Below are 19,323 nucleotides of genomic sequence, written 5' to 3'. Positions count from 1 at the left end.
AAACTGTGTGAAAGGCAATATTAAACCATGCCTCTGTGTCGCTGGTCTGTATATCGACGAACAGGATACGTGCTCTCAATTACTAATTGTGACTGAAATTTTTGAATGATTGTTTCACATCTTTCCCACCTCAATTAAAAGCTTAATATTAAATACTTTATTTTCAAAATACAGTCTCTTATTCAAATTATTTCAGGGATTACAACAGTACTTTTTTCTATAAATATTTATTGACTAAAGATAAGGTTATCTCATAAAAAATGCTCTGCACTTTTAAATGATAGTAGCTTTGGGCTAATGTTAATTATAATTATTGAGAAACAATCGTTTAATTTACCTCCAAAAGTAGAAAGTTTTTATCTTGATCGATTCTGATTTTATATAATAATTAATTTATTTAAGAGTAATTTATTATATTTTAATTTAATTTTGTATTTACTATATTTTAATTTTGTAGTTTTTATTAATTGGTAATTTTATAATTTTGATTTTAAGTTAACGTTCTCAAAAAAGTGCAAAATATCATAGTTTTCCGCTTTTCACGCCCCTAATTTTCAAGCAAATGACGGTAACAAAAATCTGCCAAATCCAATTAGCGCAAAAATAATTGCACTCTCCGACAATACCTTTATTTTTATTGCGCGATTTGTTTTAACTGATACAATAGTTTAAACACAAGCTCCAACTTCATGGCGACCAGTGTAGTAATTTCTTAATAGTTAACGCTCAATGGTTTACACTCAAAATATACCTACGCAGTTTCAAGTTTTTACGCCTTCCGAGCTCAGTCTCCTTTTTCAACCATTATTTTGATTAATATTGAGAGGTTATCAAAATAATTTTACTGTATTTAAATTTAAATATCTCCTATCTAGTCTGTTAAATTTTAGCTTTCTAATCATCTACGAATCAGAATTAATAAGTCAATGAGAGCTTCTGGATTTATATTATATAATTTTGTTCTTTTTTGTTTTTAAAATTTTAAGTAATTAGATTTTCTGCGGATGAAAAATAAAATAAAATTTTTTTGGCGCTAGTGTATTTTGTCTTTTCTTGAAACGTTGTCTATTATTATTGTTCATAAGTAGACATCTCGAAGCTATTATTAAAGTATTTGTTTTAAATAAAAATGTTTTTAACCAAATAGAACAACTATTTAAAAATCGTATAAGATGTTAAAATGAGTTAATATATTCAATGGTGTTGAATTATGTATTAGTTCTTAATTAGTTTCAAGTTTTACCAATAGGAGCGAACATATTGTTTTGTTTTCTAGTATGCAAACGAATGTACGCTGCGGTTGTGCTTGCGCTGTTTGCAGGTTATTGAGGCGAGGAATGTTTGATGACTAATTTAGCTTTGGTTATCGTGATTTTTATTGTTTCGAATGAAATTAGTTGCTTTAAGTATCTTTAATTCTATTATCAAACTATGAATAAGATTATTTTCGTAAAGCCTTGTGGTATTGTAATACCATGGGATTCTGTTCAAATAGAAGTTTCCTCTTAACAGTTTGTATTCTTCAATTGGTAAGTATTGTTCCCTAATATTAATGTAGTATCTGGTCTCGTGCGTATTTAACGTATAAAACTGTGAGGTTTACTGTAAATTGTGTTTGAAAGGTTAAATTTGTGGGTTAATTATTCAATGTTTGAATTGAGAAAATAAGTAGAATTATTTTTCCAGTAATGCTTATTTGCAAACATTATTATGTTTTAATTTTATACAGGGTTTTTATAATGTTTAGTCATCAGGTAGGTTACTTGTGTATGACTTATTTTGCTAATTGTATTTAGAATATTTTTTAATTTATTTACTCTGTAAACAGATATGTATTTCTATAAATTAAAAAAAATTGACTGTTTTAAATGCAATCAAAAATTGATTGCAAATGCAGTCAATTCGTTTTGGATGAAATTTGAAGACAATTAAAACAAAATTGTTTATGCAGTTCTCTGTTTGTTGTAAATTACTTTTTAAATGAGATAATATGTGAATTTAAACAAAATTAACTAGTTCTATAATATCAACTAATATAAATAGAAATTAACGGTTATTAATAGATATGACCAATGACAACCTTTATTTTGATCAAAAGGAGTAGTAGAAATTAAGATCGGAAATAGTTGCCCGGGCTCATTATGACCTATCAGTGTTTCTTTTAGCCAAATCTCAACCATATTCCATTTGCCCATTGCCTTGGTAGCCTTAAAATTGCATCCCTATTAAATTTCAACTAAATATTTTCATCTATTTGTGCAGAAAAGTAGCGGCATAATATATACAGGTCATCAGAAAAGATTGTAGCAATTTAAAAAAATAAAAAATTTTCTGTAATTTTGTTCTTTACATAGATTTATGTGTAATAATGTATTAAAGATTATCAGTGTGAGTAGTAGTGTTTCTAGTATAGTGGTGTTAACCCACTGGGTTGGTCTAGTGGTGAACGTGTCTTCCCAAATCAGCTGATTTGGAAGTCAAGAGTTCCAGTGTTCAAGTCCTAGTAAAGTCAGTTATTTTCACATGGATTTGAATACTAGATTGTGGATACCGGTATTCTTTGGTGGTTGGGTTTCAATTAACCACACATCTCAGGAATGGCTGGCTGAGACTGTACAAGACTACACTTCATTTACACTCATACATATCATCCTTTGAAGTATTATCTGAAAGGTAATTACTGGAGGCTAAACAGGATAAAAAAGAAGTGTAGTGGTGTTTAGGATATTCGTGCTATGCATTTATGTTTTTCTTTCATATAACATACATATTTATAATAGTTGAATGCATGACCAAACAGATTCTTTAAATTTTAACTGAAGAATTGTCTGATTAGCACACCACTTGCAAGAAACATTTTTGAATAGAATAGCCTAACAATTGAAACCAAGAATAAATAAAAAAGAAATGCAATGTTTTACCACCAGTTTAAGATTGTATGTATTGTCATCACGTCATGGTTTTGGAAAAACCATTCTACACTATTTTCATATGTACCTAAGCAAGGGAAAAATGATTTATTGTCTGATATGCTCAAATTAGAGATAGTAAATCTAGTAAAGAAAGCTAAATGACATAAATCTATAATATTTTTTAAGAAAACAGAAGGTGGTGGTATAGATGAATTATTTTTTTATTTTAGCACAGAGTTCAAACTGATGCCATTTACAATATTATACTTTACCATTCCTTCAGTAGTGGGAGTCTGGAAAATAATGAGCTCCAATAACAATGAGATTAATTTCACCGTAAGAAGAGGTTTCTAAGTATGCTGTGGTTAATGGCTAACGACTAAATTCTGTATTTTCATCTATTTATTCATCCAGAAAACTAACAGCGTATATATAGGGTAATCGAAAAAGGTTGCAGCAGTTGAAAAAAGATTGTATCTCAGAAACTATTAGAGATAATCAATCCAAGTATTTTTTTTAGCTCATTTTTTATTGTTTAACTTTTTTAACATGATTTGTAAGCTATAAATAAAGAATACTAGACAAAAAATTAAATCATATCGTAGTTGTATATTATGACATCATATCTAATATTGAAGAGTGAGCCATCATGGACAAAATTAATCATGTATATGCCGGTCAAAACATGTAGCTGAAAACAAAGCTGTGCTGTTTGTATTAAGTACTGGGCGTAGGAATGAATTAATTTTGTTCAGTCTTATTGCTGTTCTAAGTTTGTTAACAATGCAGTGTTATAATGCCTTGAAATTGTGTGATGTGGAATGTCTTTTGTTATGTATGTGGTAAGTTTACCATAAAATCAAATAGAAAAGCCATTACACCTTAATTAAAAAAGCATATCATTTGTGCTTTCAGTGTAAAATTGGTGATCAGCATAAGATTTGGACTTCTCATATAGTATATACTAATTGTTCTTTATATTTATGATGATGGCTGAAAGGTACACGGAAGGCTTTGCCATTTGGTGTACCAATGGTTTGGCATGAACTAAAGGTTCATGTAAGCGATTGTTACTTTTGTTTAACAAGTTTGTCTGGAATTTCTAAAGAATCTAAACATACTGTAAAATATCATTCTTCTGTGCAATTTGCAATCAGGCCTGTACCTCGCAGTGAAATTATTCCAGTTCCTGAGCCACCTGTGAATGTATGTTTCGAAAGCAGTGATGAAGAATCAAGCAGTACTGAAGAAGACAATAATGATTTTGAATTATCTTCCAATAAGTCACATTTTATATCACAAGGTGAAATAAATGACTTGGTTAAGGATTTAAATTTATCAAATAACCAAGCTGAACTCTTAGGATCAAGACTGCAAGGTTGGAATTTACTTCAAAAAAATAGAAAAAATTCAGACTTTCGAAGTCAACAAAAAGAACTTTCTCAGTACTTTATTGATGAAAATAATTTGGTTTATTGCACAAATATTGATCTTATGTTGTTCTGTTGCAGGACAAGTTCATTAACCTGAGGTCTGGCACCTTTTCATAGATTTGCCCAAGTGGTTCTATTACACAACAGTAACAAATATCCTTTGATACCAATCATTTATGGTATTAATTTGAAAGAGATGTGATGAAAAATGTTCTTGAAAAAATAAATTATAAAAAACATAGCTGGAACATATGTGGTGATTTGAAAGTTATAGCTATTTTCTTAGGCATGCAGTTCGGCTATACTAAGTACATATGTTTTCTTTGAAAATGGGACAGCCAAGCTAGAGATAAACATTATGTTACCAAAGAATGGAAGAAACAGAACAACTTAACTCCAAATGTGAAAAATATTATTCATGAGCCTTTGTACCCAAAAAAATATTTTTACCCGCTTTCGATATCAAGTTAGGACTAATGAAAAATTTTGTAAAAGCAATGAAGAAGAATAGTTTTGTACATCAGGTAGAAATTTCCGAATGTAAGTGAAGGAAAAATTAAAGAAGGAATATTTGTTGGTCCTCAAATAAGAGAGTTAGTCAAAGATGATGTTTAATTCAATGTTAAATAATGTAGAAAGTGCAGCTTGGGCTTCATTTAAAGACATTTGTAAAAGTTTCCGTGGCAAACAAAAATCTGACAATTACCACAATATTGTTAATCAGTTTCATTAAGATGTTTCTCTTGAATTATATATCGACATATTCATATATATATAATTTCATGTACATACAGAGAGAGAGAGAGAAATATTAAATTAATAATGGAATATTATATTGTTACCCGACATACATTACTGGGTAAAATTTCACTATTGCAATGATGTCAGGAAACGAGTTTAATTAAGGTTGCAAAATTTGAGGTTACGATTGAACCATTCAGTTTTAAAAAAAAAGATGTAAAAATGTGTTTTGGCACTAAATTTGTCTGTTCTAAGTTGGATATCATGAATACTACATGAGATAGTTTTGGTACCTGTTTTGTTTGATTTTTCAGATCAAAAAACATTAGATATTATCAAGTTTATCTCATGTAGCACCTTAGAAATATTAATATAACCTCATTTCACTGGCAAATGAAATTTTTTTTTGTGCTTTTAAATAATTCAACCTAACCAGGATTGTATTATAATGCTATTAATTGTGTTACATTATACAATGCAAAATTTTTTCTAGTTAACTTTGTTTGCCATTGAAAATAAATAATATCTTATGGCTATTATTACTATTAAGTAACATATGTTATTTATCACAATTAAGGACTGTTGTTGCAAATTGAGTTCTTTGTATTTTTCTAATGGTATGGTGTTAAGTTTTTCTATTACATTTAGATATCCCGTAGGAGATTTTTTAAATACATTAAAAAATATTATCATATGTATTTAAGTGTTTTAGTATTTTTGTAAGTAGATAATCAAATTATTACAAATTTTTACATATTCATTTTTTTCAGATATGTACATTTTGGCGTCAGGTTTTCGATTTCTTAGGTTACATGTGGGGCCCTATTTTAGCTAACTTCTTTCAAATTATATTTGTTATATTTGGATTTTTTGGAGCATGCCAGTATAGAGCAAAATATACAATTGCTGTAAGTATTTAAATTTTCAAATGTTTTTTAGAGTGAATATATTCTTGTTCTTAGGCAGAGATTGTGTGAGCCAAGTTTATTGGATTTAGAGGTTGAAATTTAGTTTCTAATGTAGAAATTATTCTTGTGGTAAACCATTTTACGCATCAAAATATTTGTTTCTTTGTGCTTGAAATTGATTTACTTTAATAGCTCATGTCATTTAATTGTTGTTTTCATTATGAAATAAAAGAATAGTTTTAAATTAAAGTTTTGTTCCGTGTTTCTATGATACGTTTTTGCTATCTTTAATAGTTGAAGTCCTAATTAAACCTTGAATCATTTCATGACATTTAGCTGTTTTCATGTAGTCGTACATTTTAAATAATATTTAATAATATTTTTCTTATTTTGCAGCAGACCATATGGAGTCTCTTGGTATGAAGTAAATTTATTGATATTTTTAGCATTCTAGAATAATTTAGTGTTTTTTATTATCATGAATTCTGTAATGTTTTCCACTTTTTGTTTTTTATATATGAATAAATTGAGCACAATTTTTTATTTTTTTATTAGAAGTACAGTAAATGCTCTTACAATGATGTGGTATTCATTATCACTAATGACTTTTATTTGTGTAAATTAGTTAATGGAAAAAAATGTTATTTTTGTAATCTTAGTAGTACTAATGGTTCATTAAAATTGCAGATTTGTTAAAGTTATTATCCTCCACCAGCTTTTATCTGTGATGTTAGAATTTAGTTGACTGCATGAAGTTCAGGTGGTGGATTAGTGAACACCATTGTATTATTGTATTGTTTTATGTTTTGTTTAATAAGAAAATTAAAACCTGTGGAGTAAAATAAAATTTACTTATATGATTGTTTATGTACATATAACATGTGAGAAGTTGATCAGTTGAGAGTATAATGTAAATAATGTATAATAAAACAATGTAAAGTTATGAGAAGATAGACTGATTAGTGTTGTTTGTAGCATTAATTAAACATTTTTGTTAATGTTTAAAAATTACCCACCTTTAGGGTTTTTATTGAGAACAAAATTCAAACAATGAACATGATTATACACCGACAACATTGATGAATTGTTGCGCATTGTATGATATTAGATGAAGAAGCATGTTAAGAATAAAAAAAATATAAGTACGAGATGTTATGTCTAAAGTAAAGACCATTTCATTGTAAAAAAATTTATTCTGGAAACTTTATAAGTATTTTTTATTTCTCAAACTACATACCATATACTACTTCTCTATATAATCGCCACATAAATTAAGACATTTATCGTAGCAATACACCACTCTCATCATATTCTTCTGCCACCAGTCCATTTAGCCACTGATTAACAGCATTTTTAAGTTCATCATCACCTGTGAAGTCCTTACCACTCAAAAATTCTTTCAATTTCCCAAACAAATGGTATTCAGGAGCTAAGTCCAGATATATGATAGATGATCATAAATTTCCCATCCAAGTGTTCTCAGTAAATCACGTGTCAGACCTGCAACATTTGGATGTGCATTATTGTGCAGCAGGACGATGCTGTCAGTCACCTCAGCCACCTACATCGCCAATTTTGAATGGCACGCTGTAACTTGGATGGAGTTTCGCAGTAGGCTTCTGTATTTATAGTCATTTCATGTGGCATGAAATCAATTAGCTGTTTGCCAAACTGATCTCAAAAGAATGTGGCTATCAGTTTGCATCCAAATGGCTGTGGCTTGACCTTTGTTAGTCTGATTGGTGATTCAGGATGATGCCATTCACTTGACTGCCGTTTTCTCTCCGGCGTGTAATACAAAATCCGTGTTTCATCACTGGTAACAATTGAATTAAGGAACTCATCACCTTTTTCTGTATAGCGCATCAAAAATTCCAAAGCAGATCCCATTTGGATTTTTTGTGACGTTCTGTTAAGAGGTGTGGTACCCAACATGCACAAACCTTTTTGAAGCCTATGGTCATGAACAGTGTGACCAGTAACAGCTCTTGAAACATCAGGAAAAAGGACAAGGTTGGAAATCATTGACCGATGATTTTTTCTGATTTCATCATCGTGTTTCAACAAGCCCTCTGCGATTATCAAGAGCCTCCCCGAACATTCTTCATCATGTACATTAATTCTGTTATTTTTAAACCTTTCACACCATTTTCGGACAGTTCTTTCATTCATTAAATTATCACCATACACAGCAACCAACTGCCTGTGAATTTCAGCTGGTTTAATGTTTGGATGGTTTAAAAACATATGACTCCCCATATTTCACAGTCGATGGCAGCATCGATTTTCTTGTTCATTTTATAACGTAGTAACTCACATGTAATCAAAGGAACTACAATGCAACAACTTATATACAACAATGCAGTGTTAACATTACTAGTGTGGCCATGAACGATATGGGTTCGCCAGCCTTAAGGAGAGAAATTTCCTAGCCTTTCCCAGTCTTTACTTTAGAGATGTCTCTCATATCCTTCATATATGAGGAAAAAGTTAAGTACCAAACATTTAACTAAGTGTGATTGTCATGTCTAAATAATAAACTGGAAATATGTTCTTCAGAAAAATTTGTGCCGAGTATAAAAGTTTCTATTTAAAAGTTGTGCGTGCCTTAGTTCTATTCCCTAGATTTAACTTGTATTTGTACTATTGAAGTAATTTTGAATTGACTTTAGAATGAAAAAAAGATTATTGTACAGAATTTTTGCTTTTCTTAGAAAATTTGAATTAAAAGTAATATTTTTCTCCAATTATTTACTTATTCTCAGTATCTGAGATTGTATGTATTAAGTAGTAGTTTTATTGTTTATATAAACAGTGTTTATGTAGTCATAAGTTTATAAGAAATAACATTTTTGGTAATTTTAAAATTACAGTTGTAATTATTTACAACTGTAAATATCAGCAGTTAACAAAATGAATTAATCAATAAAAATCCTCATAACTATATCAACAATTACCTATTACCTCATGACTGATGATTTCTGGTTAATACATATATTATCAAGAGTCATTACTATATTTGAAATATAATAATAACAGAAAGGTCCAAAGGATGGAAAGGTCTTTTAATAAATGTATTATAAAATAAGTTCAAGAATAAATGACGATTACAATAATTGTAGCTGTCCGACTCTTTTATTACACAAAAACTTAATGTGTGGTTTTTCAAAGTAAATTTTAGTGTATAGAAAAAATAATTTTTTTAGAATATTTCTTTTGAAGTGTATTTGGTAGATTAGACAGAGGCCTGCCATATAAATTGAGTTTAAATTACAGGAACAATTTTCTGATAAAAGTACTAATTATCTACTTCATGTAGATATGGTGTTATGTCATTCACTGCCCAATTTCTTCTTCATTTAGGAGTCTTGACTCCATTTTTTAAACGTTTAATTGGCAAAACAATTTATTGGTATTTACCTCTTAAGGCGTTTAGACTCTTAGAAGTAGTGTACATTTTTACAATTTTATACTGGAGTTCCTCGTGATCACCTGGTTTTTTTTTGTTTTTATCACGTCTTTTTCCTACTCAAAAAAATATTGCTAATATCTTCAGCTGGAATTGCCATGCAAGACAGATGCTATATTGTCACCAACAGCAATTACAAAAGCAATGATGAAAGCATTTTAATTTAAGTAAAAAAAATGTTAAGCTTAAATTTGGTTTGGTTTGTCATTTAAAAATTAATTATTCTATTTAATCATGGTCATCATAGTTATTTTCATTGCTTTAATACTTTAATTGAAATCTGATGAAGGCAATTCCTGGTTTCATGTTCAGTGTTTAACATTAAAAATCTGATGTGGACATCACATGACTTCCTTGTACACCTATTAAATTACACATACCCATTTTTTAAAATGAAAAATACATAAAATCTTATTTTATTAATGACTTATGATATTTATATATATGAAGGTAAGTCAATTATTATCCGCAATTTAATTATCTTTTTGTTTATGTTGGTAGTACTGTTGTGTTGCGTAGATGACGCATTCGTGGTTTAATTATTGTTATGTCTGTAGGTTTGATGCTGCTAGATTAGTTCCATTATCACTGTCCTGCCGTTAACCATAGCTGCTCCATTTTCTGTTTGCACCAAAGAAGAGCAACGTTCAGTGGTCGGAAGGTGTATCAGGAGCCGAAATTCATTGAAGACTTTCGGTACAGTACAGGAACAGTGTGTTTCTGCAACGGAGTGTCTATGAGTGGATTGAAAAATTCAAAAATGGTCACACAAGTATTACACATGACGAAGGAGCCTGATGACCATTTACCGCCACAAATGAGGAAAACATTGAATGTGTACGCAACATGGTTTTCTTAGACAGACGATTAACTATTGATGAAGTGGCACATCGTCTGCAAATTAGTCACGGTTCTGCCTACAAAATCATCCACAACAGACTTGGGTTTCATAAAGTTTGTGCAAGATGGGTCTCAAAACAACTCACACAGATGCATAAACAAACATGCTTGGACATCTGCCAAAAACATTTGGATCGCTATGGTAACGAACAGGACAGAATCATCCCTGGTGATGAAACATGGATCCATCATTACGAGCTGGAGAGTAAATGGCATAGTGTGGAATGGAAATATCCAAATTTGCCTTGCAAAAAAAGTTCAAGACCCAACCATCCGCAGGAAAACTGATGCTTATGTTTTTTTGGGACTCACAAGACCCATTACTGGAACATTATGAGAAAAGGGGCATGACAATAAACAGTCCGTGTTACAGTGGGATGCTTACTGCAAAGCTGAAGCCTGCAATTTGAAGCACCGATGACTGCTGACGAAAGGTGTTGTGTTGTTGCACGACAATTCCCGTCCACATACTGCTGCCCACACTGCTGAAACGCTCCAGAAACTCAACTTTGAAGTACTGGCTCATTCTCTGTATAGTCCTGATCTTCTGACTACCACTTGTTTGGTCCACTCAAAGAGGCATTAAGGGGCCGTCGATTTACCTCGGATAAAACAGTGAAAGAAGGCATTCCTGGCTCACAGCTCAATCGAAAACCTTCTTTTATGAGGGTATCAGGAAGCTTGTGCAACGATGGACTAAGTACGTTGAAATGCAAGAGGACTATGTTGAAAAATGATGTACATGTGAGTTTTCTATTTGTATTGCAATAAAATGTATATCTATATTGCGGATAATAATTGACTTAACGCTTGTGTGTGTGTATATATATATTATATTATTATATATTGAATTATTATTTATTGTAAAAAATTTTTTGCAATCGGAGGTTAATAAATTAACAAATCAATACATCTAAATTAAAAAAAAAGAGGTGAAGTTGGATTTGAACCGATGTTTCTTCCCATCGTAAGATCCAAATATTTCATTAATTAAAATTTTAGTTGGCTATAACTCTGGAATCATTGAAAATAAGTATCACATGATATATTACTGAAAAGCTCTCAATGATAACTGCAATTAAAAAGTCCAAAATCCATATTTTTGGGGTTTTGGGCTTTTTTGGACACTTTTGGTCCAGTAGATTGCAATCAAAAGGAGAGAACAACTAGATGTTCCTAAATCCAAAATTAATTGGCTAATCATTTTTGAGTTATGTGAGATACATATGTACAGACGTCATGCAGAAACTAATCAAAATGGATTGAGGGATGGTCAAAATGGATATTACTGTTGAAATCTGAACCAAAATTTTTCGCAATCACAATACTTCCTTTACTTCATACAAGAAAGTAAAAATGAGTTGCATTTTATTTTTTTAAAGTTAGTTTTTTATTGCTTTAACTGATATGTACTGGAATAAATTAATTTTTACGTTAGAATATAACTCTCTAGTTAAGATTTTTTTAAATATACAGTTTAATTTTTATAAAGTATTATTCATTTTTATGCATTGATTGAGTGTTTTGTTTCAGTATACTATATGGAGTGTCCTTTGGTGTGGTTGGAACATTTTTGTCATGTGTTTTTACATGAGTGTGGGCTTTTTAGATAGAGTATGTAATATTTGTATTTCTAATTTAATAGTTTCTTAGTTTTAATTTTTAGTATTTCATTACTTTCTTTTTTCTTTTGTATCGTTGAAAGTTTTGAAATAATTTATCATTCATTATATTTTTTCTGAAAAAACAAATTAACATAAAAATTTTATTATAAATTCTAGAAAGAAACTAAGTTGTAGATGAAGTACATTGTTGTACTAATTAAGGGGCAGTACAGGAAAAAATTAGAAAAAAAAAATTGTTTCATTTTGGATCTTTCAAATGTGTATTTTTTATTGGTGTAATTATTTCTCTTCTATGTTTAATACAAAAAATATAATAAAATAAAACCATTTTTACATATTTTATTCTACAGGCTTTGCTATAGTACAGCATTGGAAAAGAAATGAAATCATACAGGTGGTTGTTTTATTTTTGTAGGTTATATGAAAGTGTTTGTGATTTTTAAATAAAATTGTTGTACGGATCTGTTTATTTTATTAACTGCTAGTGTTAATTTTCTGATATGAGTTATTATTTATAATATCATCAAGTAGTTTTTGTTAATTGTCAGTTTAGTTACTGTTTATAAGCAAATCATATCGGTACAATTTTTAGGTTATGATACCATAAGGTTAAGACTACCATAAAAATTGTGTAATGTTAGGGTCAGTTAGCAAACAAAAAAGTCACTGTTTTTAGTTTATAATAGCACTGAATAAGTAGGCTTGTAGCAGATTTATAATGGGGAATAAATATTGTTTGCGGAAAAAATCTTGTGAAAATGAAAAAACATTTGTCTTAGCTGCAAAGAAATGCTAGGACAGTAAAAAATAAATTGGAAAGTGATTCTGTACCCGGTCTTATATACTTGAATGTACCAAGTAGAAAAATTACTGATTTTGTTCAGAATGTGGTGCATATTCATGATGACATTGTTCATGAATATACACTTGTTGATAAAGTATGCTTGCAGTCCTTGATGTTTTTATTTTCCAACTTGTCTTTCAAAAACACTGCTAATTAATATTGATAATTGTTCAGGTTTTGCCAAAAATATTAAAATTATTTGTAAAAACTGTGAAGAGGATGTGAACACTGTTTCATCTTTACAAAAAATAAATGTTGCTTATGATATCAATCGCCGTGTTGTGAAACTTTTTATTGTAATCGGTAAGGGTTACACAACTCTAGAGCAATTTTGTGTGGTAATGAATATGATACCCATGGGTAGGGAAATTTTTTTTTCAAAATTCACTTACTTTATCAAAAATTTAAAAAAAGTACTCCATAAAAAGTTTGTCTAAGGCTCGTCAGCAAGTTTGTTAGTATTACATGGAACAAGATCCAACAATAACTGTTACTAGTGTGTTAGATTTACCCGTAAGCTTTGATGCAAGTTGGCATGAGTGTGGTTTCACTTCAAATTATGGTGTAGGATGTGTGATTGAAATTGGTACAGGGCTAGTAATAGATTTTACTGTAGTGTCAAAATTTTATATCAGTTGTGCCATTGCAATAACCCAGGTGGGTGAAAATAGTGCCGAATATAATTTTTGGTACCAAGGCCATCAAACAGAATGTCAACAAAATTTTACTGGTTCTTCACCAGCTATGGAGGTTCATGCTGCCAAAGTTTTATGGAGATGATCTGCCCTATTTAAATTTAGGTACTTGTCGATAATCAGTGATGGAGATTCCAAAGTTTTTGGTCATTTATGTGATCTAAATGTTTATGGTCCTACAACCATAATCACAAAAGAAGAGTAGATGAACCATGTTTCTAAAAGAAAAGACTTGGAACAGCTTTACGAACCCTTGTAAAAACTTGCCAGGCGCAGAAAATTACATTAGATAGAAAATCACATGGTAGCTTAAAAGAATCCACAATTCTAAAATTAACGCAATATTACCGTAATGCAATAACCAAAAATATTGACAAAGCTGTAGCAACAGTGAAGAGAGATATTTTAGCAACACTTTCTCATGGTTCTTCTACTGATGAAAAACCAATGAATAAATATCCAGAAGGTGCTGAAAGCTGGTGTTTTTACAATCATGCACTCGCTAACAAAGAGAAGCCAGGTAAACATTATGATAACATTCACATACCTATAAGCTTAAAAGTGTTAAAACATATTGCTGCAATATACTAAAGAATGACAGTAAATAGTTTGTTAGAGAGATGCATTAAAACCTATTCCCACAATGCCAATGAAAGTTTGCATAGCAGAATTTGGGGGCAGTGTGATAAAATGAGGTCAGTGTTAAAACCTATAAGTTTAAAAGTATTAAAACATATTGCTTCAATATACCAAAGAATGACAGAAAATAGTTTGTTAGAGAGATGCATTAAAAGCTTTACCCAGAATGCCAATGAAAGTTTTTATAGCAGAATTTTGAGGCAGTGTGATAAAATGAGGTCAGTGTCAAAACGAACAATTGAAACTGATGTAGCTTAAGGCATTTGTGAGTATAACTATTGCACTGGTTTTATCATTAATACAATGCAAGAAGCAGTTGTATCTGGGGAAAAAGAGTGCTGTTATAGCAAGATTTTGTGATGTCAAGAGAAAAAAAAAATTCTTTTATCCAGATAGCTCTTCTATGAAGACTTCGCCTAAAAATTTAAAAAGAGAAGAATCCAAGAAATCGGCTGAAGGAATGTTGTATGGGGCAGGAGAGTTTTAAGAAAACTGTGTAAGTAAAATATTACCTTAAATTGACTGATTATTTCCGAAAGTTTTAAAATTCAGGTTTTGTTGACACTCAAAAAATCATAACTTAAGTTCTAATCAAAATAAATTGATAATTTATTTTTTAAATTATTCAGAAAATTGTGTTCTAGTGGTTCTTGCATGTACATGACATAGGATTTCACAGGAAATGTGTAGTACTGATCTAAATTTAAAATATATATATAAATATTTTGTGAAAATACAAAATTTATAAGAAAATTAAAAAAAAAATTATTTTAGTTTTCGGACCAATTTTGTAACTTTAAATAATGCCCAAGCTATGGGTTTTTGAATGATGCTCTGTTTTCTACCTTCTCTCCTTAAAGGGGGGTAAGAGGATGATAAAAATATGATTTTTTTTTCAGGAAACACTCTTCATTATGCTTCTAATGTATTTGAAAAAAATGAACCATCCTTATCCTGCATGAAAAGTTTTTTTTTTGGCATACTCTCCCCCCTTAATACATTGTGAATGAAAAGTGACAAAAACATTTAGCACTAAAATATTTTTACTAAACGTTGTTTAATTTTTAATTTCTTGCTTACAAGAAATTTTTCTCAAAATACTTAATCATTTTCATTTTTTTTATTGTTTGTTATTGTGTGGGATTGTATTTAAATACAATAAATAGATTAAGATGTGATGAATTAAAAAATTTAAAGCCCACGTTAGGAACAAAATAAACACATTTATATGTAGTGTTAAATTGTCTCTTTGGGTAATCATTCTATTGATGCTAAGATTAAAATCAGTAAAAAAAAATTAAAATCAGTGAGACTTAGGAAAATCTTCAGTTTAAGATAACTGATGCAGGCGCAAATTGTGACAAAATGTATTTTTCAAGTATTTTTTAAAATACTTTCAAACCGGCTTAGTGAGACTGGTTATCTTGTGAACAAGATTATTAATGATACAGAAAGATCATCTCACTTATAAGTAGCACTTTTTCACAATTCTGTTGGCTTCAAAAGTTGAGTTTCCCTTTTCAATCAAGCATTCTTGATTCAATAGTGAGCAGGTGCTGATGTGACAGTTTAGTATTGAAGGGCTGTTAAAGAAATATTTTAGGAACAGGATTAAGAAGGAGATAGTAATAGTTTAAAAGTACTGCAATTTAGTACTTGTAAGTTTTATATTTATGCTTTATTTATTACAATATTATTTCGCATCTTCATAAAAGAACTGTAATTGTACATAAGACTGTAATTGATAAATACATAAATAAGTTGTGTATTTGTAATAGAAATAAAACAGCATTTGCAATCATTGTGAGACTGACATATGATGAATCCTCTTCTATGTATTGTCATGAAGGAGGGCCATGGCATGTCCATTCCACCTTCATCTCTCTCTGTTCACTGCAGTATTTTGTTTTATCCTTCATGCTTCTTGAAGTTATCCTCTAATTTGGAACGAAACGAAACGCAAGAATGGCGGGAGTTTCAATATTTCTCCTTACAGATCACAGAGCCTGGACAATCTCCCATGCTGGTGTATCTTTCTATTATCGGGTGGATTTCATTGGTTATTTAGTGGCGGTTGAAAATTTTAAGTTTTATTTATGGATGGATCTGGTAATTTTCGTTCCTATCTGTATGGACCACGGTGTAATTTATTTAATGTTTCTGACCGTGATAGACTAAGCTTTTGAGCCTAGTAATCCTGGCGTGATTCCCCTTCAGCCCATCCGCTGAAGTACTTTCAGTACCAGCACCTATGGGCTAGCAGGAGTGCACCTACCAGAACTCTAGTTATTTGGAGGGAGAAATGCACCCCGTTCTCTGGAGAGAGTCGCATATGCTGACTAAATGAAATTGTGGTCTCTTCGTGAGACGGTGTGGGGTGATGTCTAGCTTTTTATAGTTTTAACAAAATTTAATTGCGAAATTATTGCGTTTTCTTATACCAGTACGGAGTACGGTCCTCTTGGCAGATTTCCCGGAGATGGCCGTGTTCGGACACGGCCGCTCTCCCGAACAGTCTGCGTGCCTGCGCCACTTCCACCTCGGATACGGTGTGTACTCCCGCATCGTAGCGAAGAGTGACGTTTCTGACGAACCACGGTGCTCCAAATATCGTCCGCAACGGTATATTTTGGACGGCTTCTAATTTCTTTTGAAGCGTGGAGTTCAACAAAGCCCCCATGCATATGTTAGAATTGGCAGGACGTATAGCCGAAAAATGAGCAATTTGGTTGACGTGAATATGGGCTGGCACTGTTCAGTACTGGGTATAGTGAGGCCCTGACGGCCTTTGCCCTTTGGGTCACATATTTAACATGTTCTCCTAAGGTAAGCCGTTTGTCCAGGACTACTCCCAGGTACTTGACTGGTTTCCCAAAGGGGATTTTCTCCTGAGATTTCCAGCTGCCAGGCTGGAGCACGTGTCTTGTATGTGAACATCACTGCCACCGATTTTTCACCGTTGACCTTGATTCTCCACATATCGAGCCACGGCTCTACTAGATCCAGTTGGCGTTGGAGTCTCTCGATCGCGTAATCTACACTTCCGGATTCAGAATAATATGCCTTGTTGTCTGCGTGTAGAGCTGTTTTGACTCCTTCCAACAGCGGCGTATCGTTGACGTAGGCCGTGTACAAGAACGGCGAAAGCACTTCTTCTTGGGGGACTCCAACGGCTACGTCTCTGGTAGAGGAGAATGTTCCCACCACGCGTACAACAAATTGTCGGTCTAGTAAAAAAGACCGTATCAATCTGACATAGCGACAGGGAATCGTCGTATTTGCGAGTTTATACAGCAAGCCGCTATGCCAAACTTTGTCAAAGGCTTTAGCCACATCTAGAAAAACGGTTTACCGCTTTTCTATTTATGCCTCCGACAAGACTGTCGATTATTTTAACCAGTTGGAGGGTCGTCGAGTGGCCCTCCCTGAACACAAATTGCTCAGGCCGTACTCCTTTTCCCAAATGTCGCCTACGTCTCTCCAGGAAAATCCTTTCGAATAGCTTTGACAACACTGGTAATAAGGAAATTGCCTGTAATTCTGGGGAAAGAGCAGACTTTTCCCAGGTTTGGGTAGGCATACCACCTTTGCAGTTTTTCAGCAATTCGGAAAATATCCAGCGTACAAAATTGACGTGAATATTGTTGGTTATGGTCGCTAAAAGAGCGGGTGGAACATTCCGGAATGCGCGGGCACCGATCCTGTCAACACCCGGAGCCTTGTCGGGGCGTGTGGCTTTGATTGTAGCGGAAACCTCCGCCTCAGTGACTTGGTCTATTTCTAGTGGGGCGTCCTCCACCTGTGCGAAATAATCTACGAGGAAGGACTCCCCCTCAGTTGTGTGGTCGTCGTTCGGGGCGGTAGGGGGGTTTGGAATAAATTGGTTCTCCAGTATGTCGGCGAAAACCTCCGCCCTGTCCGCCTCCGAATATGCCAAAAGGCCTCGTTGCCCCACAACCGGATGGCGGGGCTTCTTTCCTTCTCGAAGTTTTTTGTTTAGCCTGAACACCGAAGAGTGATCATCTGAGACCGAGGCGAGGTATTCATTCCACGAATCCTCTTGATGTTATGCCAGCAGCTGTTTCACTCTGTCCGTTTGAATATAAAAAGCCCTTTTATCATCGTGGGACAGGGTAATTCGGTATCTCCTCCTCAGTCGGCGGTTTTCTGCTATAGCATCAGAGGCGTGAGGTGGGAGATTATTACGGATAGGCCTCGTGGTCTTTTCCGTAGAGCTGTTTGACAGAGCCTCGGTCATTGACGATGTGACGCGTTCGACCGTATCGTCGATTTCCTCCGGTGTGGTCAGGAGTTCAGGATGCGCTGGTCTGTAATCCCGTTGGAGTTTCTCCAATTCACTGACCTTCGGGGTATAGTCGGGGGGTTCTCGGCCGCCCCCTACTTGGCCCAACTCCAATAATACAGGAGAGTGGTCTGAGCTGAGGTCTTCTATCGTTTCAATCATGACTGGAGTTGTTACCGCCTTCATGATTGCGATATCGAGTACATCAGGTCTCGATCTGCCCGTTCGATGAACCAAGGTGGGCACCTTGGGGCCTATGACGACTAACTGGCGTGCTCGTGCCCTTTCGTATAGCTATCTGCCTTTTTCCGGGTCGTACTGGCCTATTCGTCCTATACGTAAAGTAATTCCGAATGGTCAGTTTGCGTTCAGACAACAGTATTACGTCTGTAATTACAACAGTATTAGTAGATCTTCGGCCAAGTTCTGCAAGACGGCAAAGTTCTGCCGTCTAGTGAATTGGCGTTCCACTGTAGCAGTCTGTGTTTGCCTAACCATACTTAGATAGCAGGTTCATGAGGCACTCTATAATGGAGTGACTGCAGTCCTTAAGAGATTTTGCTTGGAGTAGGCGGGGTAATATTGCTAGAATTTCCGGTAGGACATCTTTAATTGTCACTTGTGACAAGAAATCCTTGCCGTAACTCTCCTTCGGGATTGCGGTTATATTTATTTTGCGGCTGGAGTGGCCGGGAGTCGTTAACGCCTTTTTGTGGAGCGTGGGGCTTCTGGGACCTTGGTGTGTTTGCCAGACGTCGTGGGTTTGGCACCCGCTCTCTTTAATTTTGCCGATTGTTCGGCTGCCTTTTTTCCATGCAGAGCAGGCTTGTTCGGCTTTTTTGCTTCTACCTTTC

The 19,323-nt window shown here is 33.1% G+C and overlaps 1 protein-coding gene across 1 annotated transcript in view; it reads left to right on the top strand.

The window, feature by feature from the left end:
* Positions 1-1,285: 1,285 nt before the first annotated feature.
* NKAIN (Sodium/potassium-transporting ATPase subunit beta-1-interacting protein) overlaps positions 1,286-19,323 on the top strand; it is an 83,639-nt gene continuing 65,601 nt past the window's right edge. The window contains exons 1-3 of the mRNA XM_075377564.1: positions 1,286-1,529; positions 5,857-5,994; positions 11,897-11,977. Coding sequence (XP_075233679.1) covers positions 1,476-1,529; positions 5,857-5,994; positions 11,897-11,977 — 273 coding nt within the window. The 5' untranslated portion in view covers positions 1,286-1,475. The remainder of the gene's footprint in view (positions 1,530-5,856; positions 5,995-11,896; positions 11,978-19,323) is intronic.

This window comes from Lycorma delicatula, chromosome 1 (assembly GCF_047948215.1).
Source record: "Lycorma delicatula isolate Av1 chromosome 1, ASM4794821v1, whole genome shotgun sequence".
In the NCBI taxonomy this organism is placed as follows: domain Eukaryota; kingdom Metazoa; phylum Arthropoda; class Insecta; order Hemiptera; family Fulgoridae; genus Lycorma; species Lycorma delicatula.
The sequence above is the reverse complement of the archived record's forward strand: the minus strand, read 5'-3'. Positions and strand labels throughout refer to the sequence as shown.